The sequence below is a fragment of the Panicum virgatum genome, unplaced genomic scaffold, assembly GCF_016808335.1.
Source record: "Panicum virgatum strain AP13 unplaced genomic scaffold, P.virgatum_v5 scaffold_4502, whole genome shotgun sequence".
Lineage (NCBI taxonomy): Eukaryota > Viridiplantae > Streptophyta > Magnoliopsida > Poales > Poaceae > Panicum > Panicum virgatum.
Window position 1 is genome coordinate 13,311 of NW_024376394.1, and position 21,521 is coordinate 34,831.

Below are 21,521 nucleotides of genomic sequence, written 5' to 3' on the forward strand. Positions count from 1 at the left end.
TTGCTCTTCCTGCTTTTCTCCAAAATGGAGTAGAGGTGATTTGTTCTGGCTTTCCGGGCTCTGGTTAATATCGGATTAAAACAGCAGATCAACGGCTGTTTCAGCATCTCGATCTGCTACTTGATTTTCCTTGCTGCCCACCGATGAGCGAGCGTTGACTCGTAGTCGTAGGGAGGAGCACTGAGCCGTACGACCCATGCATCCATCGAAGTGAGCACTGAGCGGCCACAAAAAATCGATTTCTACTCATCCCACCTGTATGCCATATAGAAGATTTTTATTTGCAGCCTGCATGATTTCAGATTATGATGCCATCGCGACTTCCATAGAAATTTGAGTACTCCTCTCACGTGTTTTGGTGTCAAAACAAATAGGGTTATTAGATGACACTCTGCTTCTTATTTCTCGTACGACTACCTTTTTAGCGTGTTCGATCTACTTAACAACCCAATACTTGTGGCGCGCGTACTCATCTTGTGTCCTGCCCTACTCCTTATTCCGTTCTAGTGTTGAGTATATTACCAAATCGAACTGCTTCATTCCTCGAGTACATCATTGTGGAATTTTTTTCATCCTAGTTTTCGTGTTTGAATTATTACATGGGTATATGCCATATATTCCTCATAAATCACAGATGAGGACTTGGATTCTAGTAAATCATTTTAAAATATTATCGTATATGATTAACCACATAAAATAGCTTAAGGTCCAATAAATTACTTACAAAACTTATGAGAGTAGTGGCATATATTATAGTAAATAAGGCATGCAAAAGGACTTTGATTCTAGAAAATAATTTATGGCATTCTCATAAAAGGATAACCACCCATAAAGTCTATCTAGTAAATTAGTTAAAAAGTTTATAGGTAGCAAAGGCATATATAGGTCCAAGTATATCACATCACCGGACAACGATTCTAGTAAACCATATCTACAATTCTATACCATACAATACTTTCGTAAAGGATAGTCACATACAAGAAACATAAATTTTAGTAAATTACTTGCAAAATCTATTACTCACTCCTCCATTCACAAATGTATGACATGGTTGACTTTTTTAAAAAAACTTTAATTCTTCGTCTCATTCAAAATATTTTACAAGTTACCATTTATTTTGTTGCGATTTGTTTTATCACCTAAGATAGTGTGATCATGACTTATAAAGTTACATGTTTAAGTAAATTTTTTGAATAAGACGAAGGATCAAAATTTTGAACAAAAGTTAACCGCGCCATACATTTGTAAGTGGCGGGAGTACATTTTTTTTAGTTGGGACTCATTGTGGAATGAACACCAGCAAGGAACAGGGACCCTGCCGATATATGACTCGGACGAAACGAAAGACTGCTACTAGGCGCTCTCATATGGAAATAGACAGTCAGTGACGAGCATGTCAACTCTATTGTTTTATTTTTATCTTTTTTCCTGATGGTCAAAAATCTTCCCCATTGCCCAGGGCCATATGGCAGGAAACCGCAATATCTTTTGTTTTATCTTTTGTCGCACAATGGTCTTGACCAGTGGAACCTTATCCCTAGCAGTCCAACGCTGGCCTCTGGCTTTCACCCTTTCCCCCTCACACCCTTATTGTTCACGATCACTATCGTCAGACTTGTGGCCTGGTCTCAAACTCTCGATTCGTCGATCGTTAACCTCTCAAACTCCAGAGAAAGCAGGGAAACAGACAACGTACTAAACAATATAGCGACGGATGAATTTTAGAGGCAGAAAAAGAATCTATCCTCGTCTTATTATTAGCTAAAGATAAATGTTTCTGCAGCTAGCTTGATGCTTATGAGTTCTATATTTTTCCACGATAGTGTTATTAAGTACTAGTGGTGATGCGTGTGCGACAACGAACATGTGATTACCCATGTATAGCTAGGTTGCTGTATACTTCCCTCTGTTCTGCGGTACAATATTTTTTGGGTTTGTCCAGAGTCAAACTGTCCTGAGATTGACTAAATTTATACAAAAGAATAAAAATATTTCTGACACCAAATCACCTTCATTAGATTTAGTATGAACTATATTTTCGTAATTTAGTAATCTGGTGTGATGTACGTTGATATTTTTCTCTACAAACTTAGTCAAACTTAAGATTGTGACTTAGGACAAACCCAAAAAACACTATTTTGCGGGACGGATATATTTGGTGCACATTTTAGCTAATCTTGAAACTTTTCATTGAGCAGGGCTCAGTCAGTTCCTAAACGTGGGGTTAAATGTATGATTTTGATGATGTCGGAGCCGCCGAGTGCGACCAAGATGTGTTGAACTCCTTTCGCACAGACATCAATCAGAAGTTGTGGCGTGTGGACGCGCTGCTTCTTGCCAGTGCCATCATGGCGGGATTCATAGTTGGGATAGGTGCCTATGGCCAGCACTACCGTCACCACCCTATCACCCGTTTTATCTTCCTCGGTGCCACCACTTTGTTCTTGCCTATCATTTCCACAGTTGTCTCCAGCAGCACTGTATTGGTCTCTACCTTGATCCCTCATGGGATCAACGACTTGAATACGTCCAGCCCTGCTTTGGTCGCATTGTGCAATCCAGCCAAACACTCAGTCATTGTAGTAACCTGGGCATTACTTGTTCAGAACATCATGATCAATACCAGCGTAGTAGTTGCTGTTGATGACAGAGAAGGTCCAAGCATAGGGCCTCCTATTGAGCTGCTTGCTCAGGGGGTCTGGACCCTTTACCTTGGCATCAGCCACCTCACAGAGGTTACTGAGAACTACCAAACCTACGTCCTCATTGTTCTTTATCAACTTGAACTCTTACTCTTTCTCGTCACGATTGCCAAACTGGTATTCAAATATTATGCGGTTAAAAACGCACAACAATCCTTTGCTTTTGGGCGCAATCCTCGTCTTGTTTTTGGGTACATGCATCAACAGCTACCTCTAATGGCAAGCGAGCATGAGCCTCCCCGTCTATTGGTTATGGGAGAGGAGACAATACAGGTGGAGAAGCAACCTCAGGGGTATGTGTTCAAGGATGACTCATCAGGGGAGACACTGCTAAAAGCCACAGGCTTGGTGACTATTGACAGAGTCTGGCAGTTTGATAGCACGAGCATGCTTCTTCCAGCACCAGCACCACAAAGGTTAAAAGACTTGTGCTTGTCTTTTGCATTGTTCAAGTTGCTGAGATGTCGATTTGCAGGATACGAGCTAGCTTACTCGGGCTTTGATAATGCAATCAGTTTTTTCTGGAGCTTGTTGCTCAAGGATTGTGAGCCTGACAGGGTATTTGGTGTGATAGCTGATGAGCTTTCTTTCCTTCACGATTGTTACTACTCATCCCTCCCGATCTCTTATTCAATGTGTTGGCTGCCCATCATGGGCATCATTATCTCACTCTCGAGCATAGGTTACTGCATCTTTCTTGCAGTGTGGATGATAATCATCAATAGGAATTGTTACAATTATCAGATGGTGTGTACTATCCGATGTGAGAATGCAACACAACTACATTTGGGAATCCTTGAGTTGGATTTGATACCCCTGGTATCGCTTTTGGTGTTTGTCGTGATAGCTGAGGTGAGGGACATAGTTTCCCACATTTACTCCAACTGGACCAAAGTAGTCCTCACTTGCCGCCTTCTGAACGATGAGCTTTCCCCTTCCATGCGCAAATGGGCTCTCCATATTTTGGGTCGACACAGGTGTAAGCTGACGAAGCATTGGGACGAGGAAATGGGTCAATGCTCAGTGCTGCCTCTTGGTCCAAGTAGAACCCCGCTTGCACTTGTCAGGCGTCTCTTCGGTCTGCCATGCCAGAAGAGGAAGGTCGACTCAGCTATGAAGGTTTCTATATTTAATGCACTAATATTCAGCAGAGATAATGCTGGACAACTGAGGAATGGCAAAGCTTCTCTCTGCCGCTGGGGTCAAGAAGGCAAAATGTTACTCTGGGCCTGCAACAGCAAGAACGTGTCTGATATTATACTTACATGGCAAATCGCCACAAGCATCCTCGAGGTGAGGTACAAAGCTTCTTCATTTGTTACTTCATGTTCTTATAGGACTACTGCCGCTTGTCTGTCACGCTACTGCACGTACCTCGTGACCTGGTGTCCGGAGTTGCTCCCTGACGAAGAAGCTTGGAGCAAGAGCCTGTATGAGGCAGTTCACAAGGATGCCCGCCAGGCGTTGGCTGATTCTTCATCGACACTGGACTATCAGCAGCTGGTCCAACTATTGAGTGCCAAGTCCAAGCATGAGGTGCTCAGGAACGGAGTGGAGCTTGGAAAGCAGCTTGTGGAGACGATCGACGGTGAGGAGCGGGCGTGGAAGTTGCTGGCCGGCTTTTGGTCGGAGATGATCCTGTACGTCGCGCCGTCAGACAATCTGAAGGGGCACAAGGAGTCCATTGCCCGTGGCGGCGAACTCATTACGCTTCTCTGGGCGTTGCTCAACCATGCCGGAATCGTCAACCGGCCAACCAGTACTGTAGATACCACCTGCAGGGCGACTGCTTCTGGTAGTCCCGGTGACGCTAGCGGCGGTGCTGGTACGTCGGCCGCAGGTGTGGTTTAATACAAATATATAATCCCTCGTTTCTTTCAATTATCTTGGTGTTTTGTGTTGTGTGTGCTTCTATATTTCTTTGTGCGAGTATGATCCATTGTATTTGTATGCTGTGGCTATATATGTTGGTGCCACTGTAATCTGCTGATGATTAGTCTGAATGTTCCTTCTGTAGCTAGCTTGTTTGGTATCTTGTCCATTATGGTACTCAAGATCGGAGAACTGCATGTGTTATGACTTGTGACTTTTGCTTCTACATGACGGACTGGAATTCTTGGATGTGACCACCAAACACGTCTACCATGATAGACCCTAGCTAGGATACCTTAGCTATCACCAATTATCTCCATCTCAGAACATATCAAATCCGTAACTTTGAATTCAACACATTAAAAATTCAGAGTACATCCGCAAAGAGATGAGTAAATACATAGGATGTCCTATTCCCAAATCCAATACAAGTCCATCAGGACCATGCATGGAGGCAGCACTAGCAACAGGACAGGGCGGGCAGGATTGTGCGGCCGGGCACGAAGCGGGTAGAGCGAACACCGCCAGTCGGTGCGAGCTCCTGCCAGATCCAGAGCCGGCAAGCAGAAAGGGCCCGGCGCAAAAAGAGAGCAGAAATAGGGATTGTGCTGGACATTGGGTTTATTTCCGTTAATTAACGTCGGCCTATGAGAACTGATGAAAATTAAATTTATGAATGCCAAATGGTGAAGACGATGATAATTAATGTATTTGATGCTGTCTTTCTATGACCAATTATAATAAGCCGATTAATATCAGCTTTTTTTGTTGAAAATTAACTAAACTGACAGAAAAATGCATATTTTCTGAAGTGACGACGTACGTACCATTGTACTATCTCTCTGTAACTGGCGTTGACTAGTCCATAAAGGAAATAAGGAAAAAAAAGCCCTCATCTTGGTCCAAAGGAATAAAGCAATAGGCTAACCCAATGAATCATGCGAGGCTGCCGTCTCTTTAACCGACAAACTCTTTTGCCTTTTTAAAACATTAACTAGACGCTAGCATCATGTCCTTGAATTCAAAACTATTTGTACGAAGTTTCAAAAAAAATTGTACTAATTAAGGCTGAAGAGGTGGCATGGAAGTATGGAACTACGTAAACTTAACACGTACTGCTTCTGTTTTACTACAGAAAATGGTTTCTCCGCTCTGTTTCAGGAAACTGATATCTTCAACTCCTTGAAGAATCTGGCTTGGCGGGCAAGCAAGAGGATTCAGTACAAGAAAGTGAAGGATACCTTTGTGGGTGAAGAGTTATATTACCGAACCAAAGGATAACAGTTGAAGTGTGTTGGACCTAACAAAGCAAAGGAGTTCATGCATGAGGTACATGAGGGCATTTGTGGCACCCATCAGTCAACACACAAGATGAAGTGGCTCAAACGTTGATCAGGTTACTTCTAGCCGATCATGTGATGGAGGATGGCTTCAAGTATTAGGCGGCCTAAACCTGTCTAAATCGCATCTCCTTGCATCCTTTATAACAGTAACGACCTATTTTCAAAACTAATTTAAAAGTCTCACTAAAAAATTGAACTTTTGGAATCCCTTCAAATTCCAATTCAAAACTCCTCTGAAAAACCGTGAAATGCTCCTATTCACTTTGGGCCAGCTTTTCCATTCTCTCTGCGTGGCCCATCCCTTTCTTTTCTTCTTTTCCCTCCCGGGTCTGCGGACCAACTTCACCTTTCCCCGCGCCGCGGCCCAGGTCGGCCCATCTCCCCGCAGAACCCGCCTTCAGCCCGCTCCCTTCCGTCTCCTGTGCACGAAGGCGCCCCGACCCCCGACGCCTCCGCCGTCTTCCACCTTGCGCCCCCGTCCCCTACACTCCGCCACGCCACGCGTCGCGCAGCCTCAGCCCCGTAGCGTTCGGCCCTGTTTTCCCCCACCTCGTACAGCGCCAAAGCCGGCCCTACCCCACGCGCTCGCACACCCATCCCCAGCCCCTACAGGGCCCCCACCGAGCCTCCGCCATGAACGGCGTCTCCCGAAGCTTCACCCCTTCGCACGAACCGCCTCTCGGGCCTATAAATACCTCTCCCCGGAGCTCCCTGAGCACCACCACACCGGCCTCAAGCTCTATAGCCCCTTTCAATCACTTCGCCACTCCCTCCGTCGTTCTCCACGCGCACTACCCCGAACACCGCCACCCCTCGCCGCATCGAGCTCGCCTCCGGCTGCCTCCTGCACCCGTGAGCTGCCCGGTGAGTACGCAATACGCGCCGCCTCCCATTCTCCCTCTCAATTTGGCCTCTCCTCTACTCTACTCTCTCCCCCCCTTCGCGCGCATGGCCGAGTTCGGCCTAGCCCGAGAGCCGCAGTGCCGCCTTGCCGAGTGCACACCCCGCTCAGCTTACTGTAGGCCCGCGCAGATGCCCTAGGTAAATCACCCATGCCATGCTCTAGCTCCTGGTCCCAAGCTCGAGCTGAATCGAGGTCAGAATCGCACAGATGCGTTACTCCGATGAGTTCACCGCCGCGCGCCGCCGCAGACGCGCGTCTCCGGTGACTCAGCACCGCCGCCTGCGAGCCCAACCACTCCTGGACGTCCGATCGTGAACGGACGATCCAGATTAGAACGATCCCAGATCGGGCCCGGAACGTCCGATCGTGAACGGACGATCCCGATTAGGACAATCCCAGATTGGGTCCGGAACGTCCGATCGTGAACGGACGATCCAGATTAGAATGACACCAGAAGGGGTCCGGACCATCCGATCCAAATCCAACGGCCCAGATCTGTTTGAACCCGAGTCAACCGACCGGGCACCGGTCAGCGCCGCGCATATTTGCTAAAGAGCCCCTGGGTTTTCTGCAAATCAACTCGCAGTCCAGCACAGTTCAAAAGTAATTGCGTCTAGGCCCTTGTTTTTATGTTTTAGCACCTGAGCTTTCACAATTTGGGGTCCGCCGTCCTTGGATGCGCAGTTTTGCGAGCTAACCCTTGGGACCTCACACCGAAGCCCCTGTAGTTTCAACTAATCACGGATAAGCCCCTACATTTGCAGTGAAGCCCCTCAAAAATCACAAACCCTTAAATCTTACGAAACAACCCCCAATAAACCTGTAATTCATAGAATTACCCCTGGGCAGGGAATATGCCAGGAGTATTCCCTCCTTCCCCTTTTTCCAAAGTTCCAATCTTTAAACCCTCATAACTTTCTCAAATTTCATCCAAAAATTGTGAAACCACCACCAAAATTCCTCTAAATTATAGTCCCTCTAAGGCTCTCCAACATACAAGAAGGAGTCCTATTCCAAATAGGATTACATGCTCAAGTCCTAGTAGAACTAGAAATCCTAGCACCCCTTTTCCTGAATCCTAATTAGAGTAGGAATTAAGTCACCCTTTTAACAATCTGTTTGTTCTATGCTTTTCTCCATGAATTAATTGTTAGCTCCGTTCCTCACATGTGGTGGGGAAAACAGCAACCGTATCTAAACAGGCAGTCACTACAACTGAACTGGTCATAGCAAACGGGCTATCACCAACGGTTCAAAACGAACCGGCGGTGATGCCTCATCACCGCCGGGTCCAAAGTAGGTGGCCGTAGTGGCCGTTGGGACCGGTAGTGATGTCCATCATCACCGCCGGTTCGTGTTACGAACCGGCGGTGATGAGGTCGCCGACCATCACCACCGGTTCCAGCCACGAACCGGCGGTGATGAGAAACATCACCGCCAGTTCTTGTTATGAACCGGCGGTGATGAGGCTGTACAGTAAAAAATTCCAACCCCTTCTTCCTCCCGTCCTCAGATCTACCCCACTGCAGTTCCCATCGCCAGCCGGCTCATCAGCCCCAGCCGGCTCTCGCTCCAACTCCCACCCTCGCCGACCGTCGTGGCTGACCCCGCCCGCCACCTTCGCTCTCAAGCGCGACCACCCCGCAGCCGCCGCCGCCACGGGTGCGCCGGCGGTCGTCGCACGCGCGAGGGGCCTCGTAGCGGCGCCGTGGCTGCCACTGCCTTCGCGCGTAGGTCCGGGCCCGCTGCCCCGGACCCTACCCCACCCGAGCCGTGGAGGGCCACCAGGAGGCTAGGGCTGGGCGGCGCTGCCCTGGACGTGTTCGCGGCCGTCCTCCGCAGGCTCGACCACGTTGAGATCCTCATGGGGCCTGCGCAGGTGTACCGCTCCTGGCGCCGAGCCACGCGTGACTACCCCAAGCTCCTCAGCGAACAGTGAGAATGCAATCCCACACCCCAGCCTCCCTGTTCTAGGATTTTAAAGTTCCGTTCTGATTTTCCTTTGTTGCGAGTATACAACATCTACTTTCCTCTGCCTGTCAGCTGTTAGGTGAAATGTCTCAAATGTAACCTGTTGTGAACAATTCATTTTCTAATAGTTGAAATTCTACAGGAGCAGAAGTGGATCATAGCTGTTGTTTATGGTGCCTGTATATGCCTTTGAATCTGTAAGTACAAGCTCCACTTGTTCATATGTCTATTTGAGGCAGCGACATGCTACTAGTACTAGGTTTGTACTCAACAACAAACTATTTTGACAAAATGCGAAGTGTAATTTTACTGCTTCTCGAGCAAACTATGCTGGTAGAGTTGTTGATTATCTTGGCATGATAAACTGAACTTTCTTATCCTGCATTTCTATACTATAAAATCGAACATTTCTTTCAGTATGAGCATCTCTAAATCTGTCACTTATGTCTGCAAAGTTGTGCTCTGTAGTTAGCTTTGTATTGGACTAATCTGTTTAGTACAATACAAAAACATATATCACATAGGGATGAACCTGAAGTTTACTGACAGATGTTTCAACTAATTTTGTAGTCATACAAATTGTATGTCTTGCTATTACTTATGCACTCTTATGAATAGGTATATGTGAAACTTCTGTGCACTAGTTCAAGGTTACTTTTTACAATGACTATCCTCATCTTTAATTGTTTATGGGAAATACTAGCAGGGTTTCTACCCTTTCTTTCCCCTAATGACTGATGGCAGTTGGTGCCATAATTTGGCTACCCCAAGACAAATATGCAACACTATATTCAATTGTCTCACTCATTATCATTACAGAAAGTGCTCACTGCTCTCATCTCAATATTTTTACACATCTCCATATACTTTATTATGTGTTTACTATTTTATGTTTAACATTTAGGCAGTAGCACATCTCCATATATTTATTGTAAGTTTATTTCAAATTGAGGAAGCTGAACTGAGCATTATGAAATTGTATGCTGATTCCTAATGATATATATCAAGAAGGCGTAATTGTAAGGTAATTATGTCTTACTTTTCACCTGCATGCTTCCACCTAATATATTGTTCCATTTTCACCAATCTAATAATTTGTTTTTATGGGTTAGAGAGACATGATGGGTGCAACTTGGAGTAGCATGTGAGCTCATATGCATTGCTGAAGAATCTTTTTACGTTTGTGTTAAGTAGATCAAGTCCTGTCAGATTGATTCAATAGTTTTCAACTGAGTTGATTGTAACTTGCTACTGGAATATCTATGAATATTTCTGCTCATTAAAATTACTACATATCAGCAACAATGTATTTGTTTTCTATACCACATGTTGTTCCTGTAATATTATTGGAAGAATAATGGTATGTTGCCAGTCACTACCTTGATCAATGGAACTTGATATGGACCGGATGTTTGATGGATGCAATTTGAATTACCAATGGATCCAACAATATTATGTAGCTATTAGCCTGTAATATATTATTTTTTATTAGCTGTATGCATTTTATGGCTGAATTCTGCTGCAATAATTATATATTATATATGCTATACAAATGGTGCAATATTAATATATGAATATATTTTTTTAATGGGAAAATGGTCATCACCGCCGGTTCGTAACAACGGTTTTCGAACCGGCGGTGATGCGCCCCCCATCACCGCCGGTTGTAGCCCCTCCCATCACCATCGACATAAATCCAACGCCCCCCGAACCGTTGGTGATGCTCATTTCGAACCGGCGGTGATGGGGGGCGCTGGAGTAGTGAGTGAGGTTGGCGGAGCAAGCTACACACAGAAATGTTGCAGAACCAGAGGAGATTCGGGTTGAGGTGTACTGACGGGGAGAAGGCGACGGCGGAAGATGGCTGGATATGAGCAAGCGAGGCGGAGGAAGAGTGGGGAAGGGGAGGCAGCCAAATTCGGATCGGAATTGTGTGTGGACATAGGCGAGCGTGGCTCAAAAAACTCGGTATTGAGGCTCGTTTCCCCTTAGCAATACCGAAGCAATCCAAACAACTGAATTTGAGGTTACCCAATATGCCCATTCCAGATTCTATGCCTGAATTGACACACATGCATGCTCCACGTCATGTGTTGATGTTTTGGATGGTTACAATAAATATATCTTACTCCCTCCGTTTTTATATAATTGACGTTCAGACAAACTAGATTGGCCTGTTTTTAGTAGAAAAATGCTGTCCGAAACGTCAATCATTCACGAATGGAGATAGTACATAGCAGCAGTAGCAAGGACCAATGATTTTTTTATCGGCCGATATTCACCGATAAATCCGATATATCCTTTGTATCGGTGGGGTCCTTTTTTCTGTACGGGCCAAAAATTTCGGCCTTCTCCCGCCCCCGCGCGCCTAGTCCATATGTTTTAAGCGAAATTCTATCAAATTTTTCAAGCGAAATTCTATCAAATTTTTTTAAAAATTTAAATTTGTCACAATATTTCCGATATATTCTGTTTATCCTGTTTATGGGTGACCTCCGATATTTTTAATTTACCGATAAAGAAAACCTTTGCAAGGAGACTCAATTATTTCATACGTATCGAAATCAAGAGGCTCGTCGATGAATGAAACAGCTATTCCTATGACTAGGGAAATTAAGGAACATTAATTAAATATTTTATTGAAGAATTAAAATGCATGATTATATAGTATAATAAGTAGACTTAGATCATGGGAGAATCCGAGCGCCTCAGGCACATACCATTCCTGCCAGAAGTCGACGTGTGCAGGGCCCAGCCACATAAGATATCCGGCGATCGATTTGAAGATGGGCACTGACTTGCAATTGCAATAGGCAATTCAACGAATCTCAATCGCGGCCTCACCTCAGCTAGTCTCCTCCGGCTTCGTTGACTGGAACACCAGCAGACGTCGTCTCGGATCCGTGTGCGAGCCAGCGGCAGCTCCGGCAGATCAAGCGGTGTTAGAGGTGATTTGCAGCACTGTCCTCTTCTCTCTTCCTTTCAGCAATCATATCCGTAGCACTGTCCTCTTGCTCTTCCTGCTTTTCTCCAAAATGGAGTAGAGGTGATTTGTTCTGGCTTTCCGGGCTCTGGTTAATATCGGATTAAAACAGCAGATCAACGGCTGTTTCAGCATCTCGATCTGCTACTTGATTTTCCTTGCTGCCCACCGATGAGCGAGCGTTGACTCGTAGTCGTAGGGAGGAGCACTGAGCCGTACGACCCATGCATCCATCGAAGTGAGCACTGAGCGGCCACAAAAAATCGATTTCTACTCATCCCACCTGTATGCCATATAGAAGATTTTTATTTGCAGCCTGCATGATTTCAGATTATGATGCCATCGCGACTTCCATAGAAATTTGAGTACTCCTCTCACGTGTTTTGGTGTCAAAACAAATAGGGTTATTAGATGACACTCTGCTTCTTATTTCTCGTACGACTACCTTTTTAGCGTGTTCGATCTACTTAACAACCCAATACTTGTGGCGCGCGTACTCATCTTGTGTCCTGCCCTACTCCTTATTCCGTTCTAGTGTTGAGTATATTACCAAATCGAACTGCTTCATTCCTCGAGTACATCATTGTGGAATTTTTTTCATCCTAGTTTTCGTGTTTGAATTATTACATGGGTATATGCCATATATTCCTCATAAATCACAGATGAGGACTTGGATTCTAGTAAATCATTTTAAAATATTATCGTATATGATTAACCACATAAAATAGCTTAAGGTCCAATAAATTACTTACAAAACTTATGAGAGTAGTGGCATATATTATAGTAAATAAGGCATGCAAAAGGACTTTGATTCTAGAAAATAATTTATGGCATTCTCATAAAAGGATAACCACCCATAAAGTCTATCTAGTAAATTAGTTAAAAAGTTTATAGGTAGCAAAGGCATATATAGGTCCAAGTATATCACATCACCGGACAACGATTCTAGTAAACCATATCTACAATTCTATACCATACAATACTTTCGTAAAGGATAGTCACATACAAGAAACATAAATTTTAGTAAATTACTTGCAAAATCTATTACTCACTCCTCCATTCACAAATGTATGACATGGTTGACTTTTTTAAAAAAACTTTAATTCTTCGTCTCATTCAAAATATTTTACAAGTTACCATTTATTTTGTTGCGATTTGTTTTATCACCTAAGATAGTGTGATCATGACTTATAAAGTTACATGTTTAAGTAAATTTTTTGAATAAGACGAAGGATCAAAATTTTGAACAAAAGTTAACCGCGCCATACATTTGTAAGTGGCGGGAGTACATTTTTTTTAGTTGGGACTCATTGTGGAATGAACACCAGCAAGGAACAGGGACCCTGCCGATATATGACTCGGACGAAACGAAAGACTGCTACTAGGCGCTCTCATATGGAAATAGACAGTCAGTGACGAGCATGTCAACTCTATTGTTTTATTTTTATCTTTTTTCCTGATGGTCAAAAATCTTCCCCATTGCCCAGGGCCATATGGCAGGAAACCGCAATATCTTTTGTTTTATCTTTTGTCGCACAATGGTCTTGACCAGTGGAACCTTATCCCTAGCAGTCCAACGCTGGCCTCTGGCTTTCACCCTTTCCCCCTCACACCCTTATTGTTCACGATCACTATCGTCAGACTTGTGGCCTGGTCTCAAACTCTCGATTCGATCGTTAACCTCTCAAACTCCAGAGAAAGCAGGGAAACAGACAACGTACTAAACAATATAGCGACGGATGAATTTTAGAGGCAGAAAAAGAATCTATCCTCGTCTTATTATTAGCTAAAGATAAATGTTTCTGCAGCTAGCTTGATGCTTATGAGTTCTATATTTTTCCACGATAGTGTTATTAAGTACTAGTGGTGATGCGTGTGCGACAACGAACATGTGATTACCCATGTATAGCTAGGTTGCTGTATACTTCCCTCTGTTCTGCGGTACAATGTTTTTTGGGTTTGTCCAGAGTCAAACTGTCCTGAGATTGACTAAATTTATACAAAAGAATAAAAATATTTCTGACACCAAATCACCTTCATTAGATTTAGTATGAACTATATTTTCGTAATTTAGTAATCTGGTGTGATGTACGTTGATATTTTTCTCTACAAACTTAGTCAAACTTAAGATTGTGACTTAGGACAAACCCAAAAAACACTATTTTGCGGGACGGATATATTTGGTGCAGATTTTAGCTAATCTTGAAACTTTTCATTGAGCAGGGCTCAGTCAGTTCCTAAACGTGGGGTTAAATGTATGATTTTGATGATGTCGGAGCCGCCGAGTGCGACCAAGATGTGTTGAACTCCTTTCGCACAGACATCAATCAGAAGTTGTGGCGTGTGGACGCGCTGCTTCTTGCCAGTGCCATCATGGCGGGATTCATAGTTGGGATAGGTGCCTATGGCCAGCACTACCGTCACCACCCTATCACCCGTTTTATCTTCCTCGGTGCCACCACTTTGTTCTTGCCTATCATTTCCACAGTTGTCTCCAGCAGCACTGTATTGGTCTCTACCTTGATCCCTCATGGGATCAACGACTTGAATACGTCCAGCCCTGCTTTGGTCGCATTGTGCAATCCAGCCAAACACTCAGTCATTGTAGTAACCTGGGCATTACTTGTTCAGAACATCATGATCAATACCAGCGTAGTAGTTGCTGTTGATGACAGAGAAGGTCCAAGCATAGGGCCTCCTATTGAGCTGCTTGCTCAGGGGGTCTGGACCCTTTACCTTGGCATCAGCCACCTCACAGAGGTTACTGAGAACTACCAAACCTACGTCCTCATTGTTCTTTATCAACTTGAACTCTTACTCTTTCTCGTCACGATTGCCAAACTGGTATTCAAATATTATGCGGTTAAAAACGCACAACAATCCTTTGCTTTTGGGCGCAATCCTCGTCTTGTTTTTGGGTACATGCATCAACAGCTACCTCTAATGGCAAGCGAGCATGAGCCTCCCCGTCTATTGGTTATGGGAGAGGAGACAATACAGGTGGAGAAGCAACCTCAGGGGTATGTGTTCAAGGATGACTCATCAGGGGAGACACTGCTAAAAGCCACAGGCTTGGTGACTATTGACAGAGTCTGGCAGTTTGATAGCACGAGCATGCTTCTTCCAGCACCAGCACCACAAAGGTTAAAAGACTTGTGCTTGTCTTTTGCATTGTTCAAGTTGCTGAGATGTCGATTTGCAGGATACGAGCTAGCTTACTCGGGCTTTGATAATGCAATCAGTTTTTTCTGGAGCTTGTTGCTCAAGGATTGTGAGCCTGACAGGGTATTTGGTGTGATAGCTGATGAGCTTTCTTTCCTTCACGATTGTTACTACTCATCCCTCCCGATCTCTTATTCAATGTGTTGGCTGCCCATCATGGGCATCATTATCTCACTCTCGAGCATAGGTTACTGCATCTTTCTTGCAGTGTGGATGATAATCATCAATAGGAATTGTTACAATTATCAGATGGTGTGTACTATCCGATGTGAGAATGCAACACAACTACATTTGGGAATCCTTGAGTTGGATTTGATACCCCTGGTATCGCTTTTGGTGTTTGTCGTGATAGCTGAGGTGAGGGACATAGTTTCCCACATTTACTCCAACTGGACCAAAGTAGTCCTCACTTGCCGCCTTCTGAACGATGAGCTTTCCCCTTCCATGCGCAAATGGGCTCTCCATATTTTGGGTCGACACAGGTGTAAGCTGACGAAGCATTGGGACGAGGAAATGGGTCAATGCTCAGTGCTGCCTCTTGGTCCAAGTAGAACCCCGCTTGCACTTGTCAGGCGTCTCTTCGGTCTGCCATGCCAGAAGAGGAAGGTCGACTCAGCTATGAAGGTTTCTATATTTAATGCACTAATATTCAGCAGAGATAATGCTGGACAACTGAGGAATGGCAAAGCTTCTCTCTGCCGCTGGGGTCAAGAAGGCAAAATGTTACTCTGGGCCTGCAACAGCAAGAACGTGTCTGATATTATACTTACATGGCAAATCGCCACAAGCATCCTCGAGGTGAGGTACAAAGCTTCTTCATTTGTTACTTCATGTTCTTATAGGACTACTGCCGCTTGTCTGTCACGCTACTGCACGTACCTCGTGACCTGGTGTCCGGAGTTGCTCCCTGACGAAGAAGCTTGGAGCAAGAGCCTGTATGAGGCAGTTCACAAGGATGCCCGCCAGGCGTTGGCTGATTCTTCATCGACACTGGACTATCAGCAGCTGGTCCAACTATTGAGTGCCAAGTCCAAGCATGAGGTGCTCAGGAACGGAGTGGAGCTTGGAAAGCAGCTTGTGGAGACGATCGACGGTGAGGAGCGGGCGTGGAAGTTGCTGGCCGGCTTTTGGTCGGAGATGATCCTGTACGTCGCGCCGTCAGACAATCTGAAGGGGCACAAGGAGTCCATTGCCCGTGGCGGCGAACTCATTACGCTTCTCTGGGCGTTGCTCAACCATGCCGGAATCGTCAACCGGCCAACCAGTACTGTAGATACCACCTGCAGGGCGACTGCTTCTGGTAGTCCCGGTGACGCTAGCGGCGGTGCTGGTACGTCGGCCGCAGGTGTGGTTTAATACAAATATATAATCCCTCGTTTCTTTCAATTATCTTGGTGTTTTGTGTTGTGTGTGCTTCTATATTTCTTTGTGCGAGTATGATCCATTGTATTTGTATGCTGTGGCTATATATGTTGGTGCCACTGTAATCTGCTGATGATTAGTCTGAATGTTCCTTCTGTAGCTAGCTTGTTTGGTATCTTGTCCATTATGGTACTCAAGATCGGAGAACTGCATGTGTTATGACTTGTGACTTTTGCTTCTACATGACGGACTGGAATTCTTGGATGTGACCACCAAACACGTCTACCATGATAGACCCTAGCTAGGATACCTTAGCTATCACCAATTATCTCCGTCTCAGAACATATCAAATCCGTAACTTTGAATTCAACACATTAAAAATTCAGAGTACATCCGCAAAGAGATGAGTAAATACATAGGATGTCCTATTCCCAAATCCAATACAAGTCCATCAGGACCATGCATGGAGGCAGCACTAGCAACAGGACAGGGCGGGCAGGATTGTGCGGCCGGGCACGAAGCGGGTAGAGCGAACACCGCCAGTCGGTGCGAGCTCCTGCCAGATCCAGAGCCGGCAAGCAGAAAGGGCCCGGCGCAAAAAGAGAGCAGAAATAGGGATTGTGCTGGACATTGGGTTTAGTTCCGTTAATTAACGTCGGCCTATGAGAACTGATGAAAATTAAATTTATGAATGCCAAATGGTGAAGACGATGATAATTAATGTATTTGATGCTGTCTTTCTATGACCAATTATAATAAGCCGATTAATATCAGCTTTTTTTGTTGAAAACAAACGAAAATTAACTAAACTGACAGAAAAATGCATATTTTCTGAAGTGACGACGTACGTACCATTGTACTATCTCTCTGTAACTGGCGTTGACTGGTCCATAAAGGAAATAAGGAAAAAAAAGCCCTCATCTTGGTCCAAAGGAATAAAGCAATAGGCTAACCCAATGAATCATGCGAGGCTGCCGTCTCTTTAACCGACAAACTCTTTTGCCTTTTTAAAACATTAACTAGACGCTAGCATCATGTCCTTGAATTCAAAACTATTTGTACGAAGTTTCAAAAAAAATTGTACTAATTAAGGCTGAAGAGGTGGCATGGAAGTATGGAACTACGTAAACTTAACACGTACTGCTTCTGTTTTACTACAGAAAATGGTTTCTCCGCTCTGTTTCAGGAAACTGATATCTTCAACTCCTTGAAGAATCTGGCTTGGCGGGCAAGCAAGAGGATTCAGTACAAGAAAGTGAAGGATACCTTTGTGGGTGAAGAGTTATATTACCGAACCAAAGGATAACAGTTGAAGTGTGTTGGACCTAACAAAGCAAAGGAGTTCATGCATGAGGTACATGAGGGCATTTGTGGCACCCATCAGTCAACACACAAGATGAAGTGGCTCAAACGTTGATCAGGTTACTTCTAGCCGATCATGTGATGGAGGATGGCTTCAAGTATTAGGCGGCCTAAACCTGTCTAAATCGCATCTCCTTGCATCCTTTATAACAGTAACGACCTATTTTCAAAACTAATTTAAAAGTCTCACTAAAAAATTGAACTTTTGGAATCCCTTCAAATTCCAATTCAAAACTCCTCTGAAAAACCGTGAAATGCTCCTATTCACTTTGGGCCAGCTTTTCCATTCTCTCTGCGTGGCCCATCCCTTTCTTTTCTTCTTTTCCCTCCCGGGCCTGCGGACCAACTTCACCTTTCCCCGCGCCGCGGCCCAGGTCGGCCCATCTCCCCGCAGAACCCGCCTTCAGCCCGCTCCCTTCCGTCTCCTGTGCACGAAGGCGCCCCGACCCCCGACGCCTCCGCCGTCTTCCACCTTGCGCCCCCGTCCCCTACACTCCGCCACGCCACGCGTCGCGCAGCCTCAGCCCCGTAGCGTTCGGCCCTGTTTTCCCCCACCTCGTACAGCGCCAAAGCCGGCCCTACCCCACGCGCTCGCACACCCATCCCCAGCCCCTACAGGGCCCCCACCGAGCCTCCGCCATGAACGGCGTCTCCCGAAGCTTCACCCCTTCGCACGAACCGCCTCTCGGGCCTATAAATACCTCTCCCCGGAGCTCCCTGAGCACCACCACACCGGCCTCAAGCTCTATAGCCCCTTTCAATCACTTCGCCACTCCCTCCGTCGTTCTCCACACGCACTACCCCGAACACCGCCACCCCTCGCCGCATCGAGCTCGCCTCCGGCTGCCTCCTGCACCCGTGAGCTGCCCGGTGAGTACGCAATACGCGCCGCCTCCCATTCTCCCTCTCAATTTGGCCTCTCCTCTACTCTACTCTCTCCCCCCCTTCGCGCGCATGGCCGAGTTCGGCCTAGCCCGAGAGCCGCAGTGCCGCCTTGCCGAGTGCACACCCCGCTCAGCTTACTGTAGGCCCGCGCAGATGCCCTAGGTAAATCACCCATGCCATGCTCTAGCTCCTGGTCCCAAGCTCGAGCTGAATCGAGGTCAGAATCGCACAGATGCGTTACTCCGATGAGTTCACCGCCGCGCGCCGCCGCAGACGCGCGTCTCCGGTGACTCAGCACCGCCGCCTGCGAGCCCAACCACTCCTGGACGTCCGATCGTGAACGGACGATCCAGATTAGAACGATCCCAGATCGGGCCCGGAATGTCCGATCGTGAACGGACGATCCCGATTAGGACAATCCCAGATTGGGTCCGGAACGTCCGATCGTGAACGGACGATCCAGATTAGAATGACACCAGAAGGGGTCCGGACCATCCGATCCAAATCCAACGGCCCAGATCTGTTTGAACCCGAGTCAACCGACCGGGCACCGGTCAGCGCCGCGCATATTTGCTAAAGAGCCCTTGGGTTTTCTGCAAATCAACTCGCAGTCCAGCACAGTTCAAAAGTAATTGCGTCTAGGCCCTTGTTTTTATGTTTTAGCACCTGAGCTTTCACAATTTGGGGTCCGCCGTCCTTGGATGCGCAGTTTTGCGAGCTAACCCTTGGGACCTCACACCGAAGCCCCTGTAGTTTCAACTAATCACGGATAAGCCCCTACATTTGCAGTGAAGCCCCTCAAAAATCACAATCCCTTAAATCTTACGAAACAACCCCCAATAAACCTGTAATTCATAGAATTACCCCTGGGCAGGGAATATGCCAGGAGTATTCCCTCCTTCCCCTTTTTCCAGAGTTCCAATCTTTAAACCCTCATAACTTTCTCAAATTTCATCCAAAAATTGTGAAACCACCACCAAAATTCCTCTAAATTATAGTCCCTCTAAGGCTCTCCAACATACAAGAAGGAGTCCTATTCCAAATAGGATTACATGCTCAAGTCCTAGTAGAACTAGAAATCCTAGCACCCCTTTTCCTGAATCCTAATTAGAGTAGGAATTAAGTCACCCTTTTAACAATCTGTTTGTTCTATGCTTTTCTCCATGAATTAATTGTTAGCTCCATTCCTCACATGTGGTGGGGAAAACAGCAACCGTATCTAAACAGGCAGTCACTACAACTGAACTGGTCATAGCAAACGGGCTATCACCAACGGTTCAAAACGAACCGGCGGTGATGCCTCATCACCGCCGGGTCCAAAGTAGGTGGCCGTAGTGGCCGTTGGGACCGGCAGTGATGTCCATCATCACCGCCGGTTCGTGTTACGAACCGGCGGTGATGAGGTCGCCGACCATCACCACCGGTTCCAGCCACGAACCGGCGGTGATGAGAAACATCACCGCCAGTTCTTGTTATGAACCGGCGGTGATGAGGCTGTACAGTAAAAAATTCCAACCCCTTCTTCCTCCCGTCCTCAGATCTACCCCACTGCAGTTCCCATCGCCAGCCGGCTCATCAGCCCCAGCCGGCTCTCGCTCCAACTCCCACCCTCGCCGACCATCGTGGCTGACCCCGCCCGCCACCTTCGCTCTCAAGCGCGACCACCCCGCAGCCGCCGCCGCCACGGGTGCGCCGGCGGTCGTCGCACGCGCGAGGGGCCTCGTAGCGGCGCCGTGGCTGCCACTGCCTTCGCGCGTTGGTCCGGGCCCGCTGCCCCGGACCCTACCCCACCCGAGCCGTGGAGGGCCACCAGGAGGCTAGGGCTGGGCGGCGCTGCCCTGGACGTGTTCGCGGCCGTCCTCCGCAGGCTCGACCACGTTGAGATCCTCATGGGGCCTGCGCAGGTGTACCGCTCCTGGCGCCGAGCCACGCGTGACTACCCCAAGCTCCTCAGCGAACAGTGAGAATGCAATCCCACACCCCAGCCTCCCTGTTCTAGGATTTTAAAGTTCCGTTCTGATTTTCCTTTGTTGCGAGTATACAACATCTACTTTCCTCTGCCTGTCAGCTGTTAGGTGAAATGTCTCAAATGTAACCTGTTGTGAACAATTCATTTTCTAATAGTTGAAATTCTACAGGAGCAGAAGTGGATCATAGCTGTTGTTTATGGTGCCTGTATATGCCTTTGAATCTGTAAGTACAAGCTCCACTTGTTCATATGTCTATTTGAGGCAGCGACATGCTACTAGTACTAGGTTTGTACTCAACAACAAACTATTTTGACAAAATGCGAAGTGTAATTTTACTGCTTCTCGAGCAAACTATGCTGGTAGAGTTGTTGATTATCTTGGCATGATAAACTGAACTTTCTTATCCTGCATTTCTATACTATAAAATCGAACATTTCTTTCAGTATGAGCATCTCTAAATCTGTCACTTATGTCTGCAAAGTTGTGCTCTGTAGTTAGCTTTGTATTGGACTAATCTGTTTAGTACAATACAAAAACATATATCACATAGGGATGAACCTGAAGTTTACTGACAGATGTTTCAACTAATTTTGTAGTCATACAAATTGTATGTCTTGCTATTACTTATGCACTCTTATGAATAGGTATATGTGAAACTTCTGTGCACTAGTTCAAGGTTACTTTTTACAATGACTATCCTCATCTTTAATTGTTTATGGGAAATACTAGCATCTCAATATTTTTACACATCTCCATATACTTTATTATGTGTTTACTATTTTATGTTTAACATTTAGGCAGTAACACATCTCCATATATTTATTGCAAGTTTATTTCAAATTGAGGAAGCTGAACTGAGCATTATGAATTTGTATGCTGATTCCTAATGATATATATCAAGAAGGCGTAATTGTAAGGTAATTATGTCTTCCTTTTCACCTGCAT

The 21,521-nt window shown here is 45.9% G+C and overlaps 1 protein-coding gene and 1 long non-coding RNA gene across 3 annotated transcripts; both read left to right on the forward strand.

Annotated features, from left to right (window-relative positions):
* Positions 1-8,543: 8,543 nt before the first annotated feature.
* Positions 8,544-10,217, forward strand: LOC120694272. The gene is made up of 2 exons (XR_005683410.1): positions 8,544-9,816; positions 9,905-10,217. It is a non-coding gene; the product is annotated as an uncharacterized LOC120694272 (long non-coding RNA).
* Positions 10,218-11,490: 1,273 nt separating this feature from the next.
* On the forward strand, positions 11,491-21,298 carry LOC120694270. Of its 2 annotated transcripts, none has more exons than XR_005683407.1 (2): positions 11,491-11,740; positions 20,745-21,298. XR_005683407.1 is itself a non-coding variant. In XM_039977443.1 (2 exons), exon 2 carries the CDS (start codon positions 14,029-14,031, stop codon positions 16,351-16,353), a length of 2,325 nt encoding a protein of 774 aa, XP_039833377.1. In that variant the 5' UTR covers positions 11,491-11,740; positions 13,999-14,028; the 3' UTR covers positions 16,354-16,600. The 2 variants fall into 2 exon arrangements, 1 of the variants encoding a protein (XP_039833377.1); XM_039977443.1 differs by lacking the exon at positions 20,745-21,298 and adding an exon at positions 13,999-16,600.
* Positions 21,299-21,521: the final 223 nt, after the last annotated feature.

Bases quoted from the DNA above. Each gene is read 5' to 3' on its own strand.
- LOC120694270 (XM_039977443.1), top strand. From the start codon at position 14,029: ATGTATGATTTTGATGATGTCGGAGCCGCCGAGTGCGACCAAGATGTG.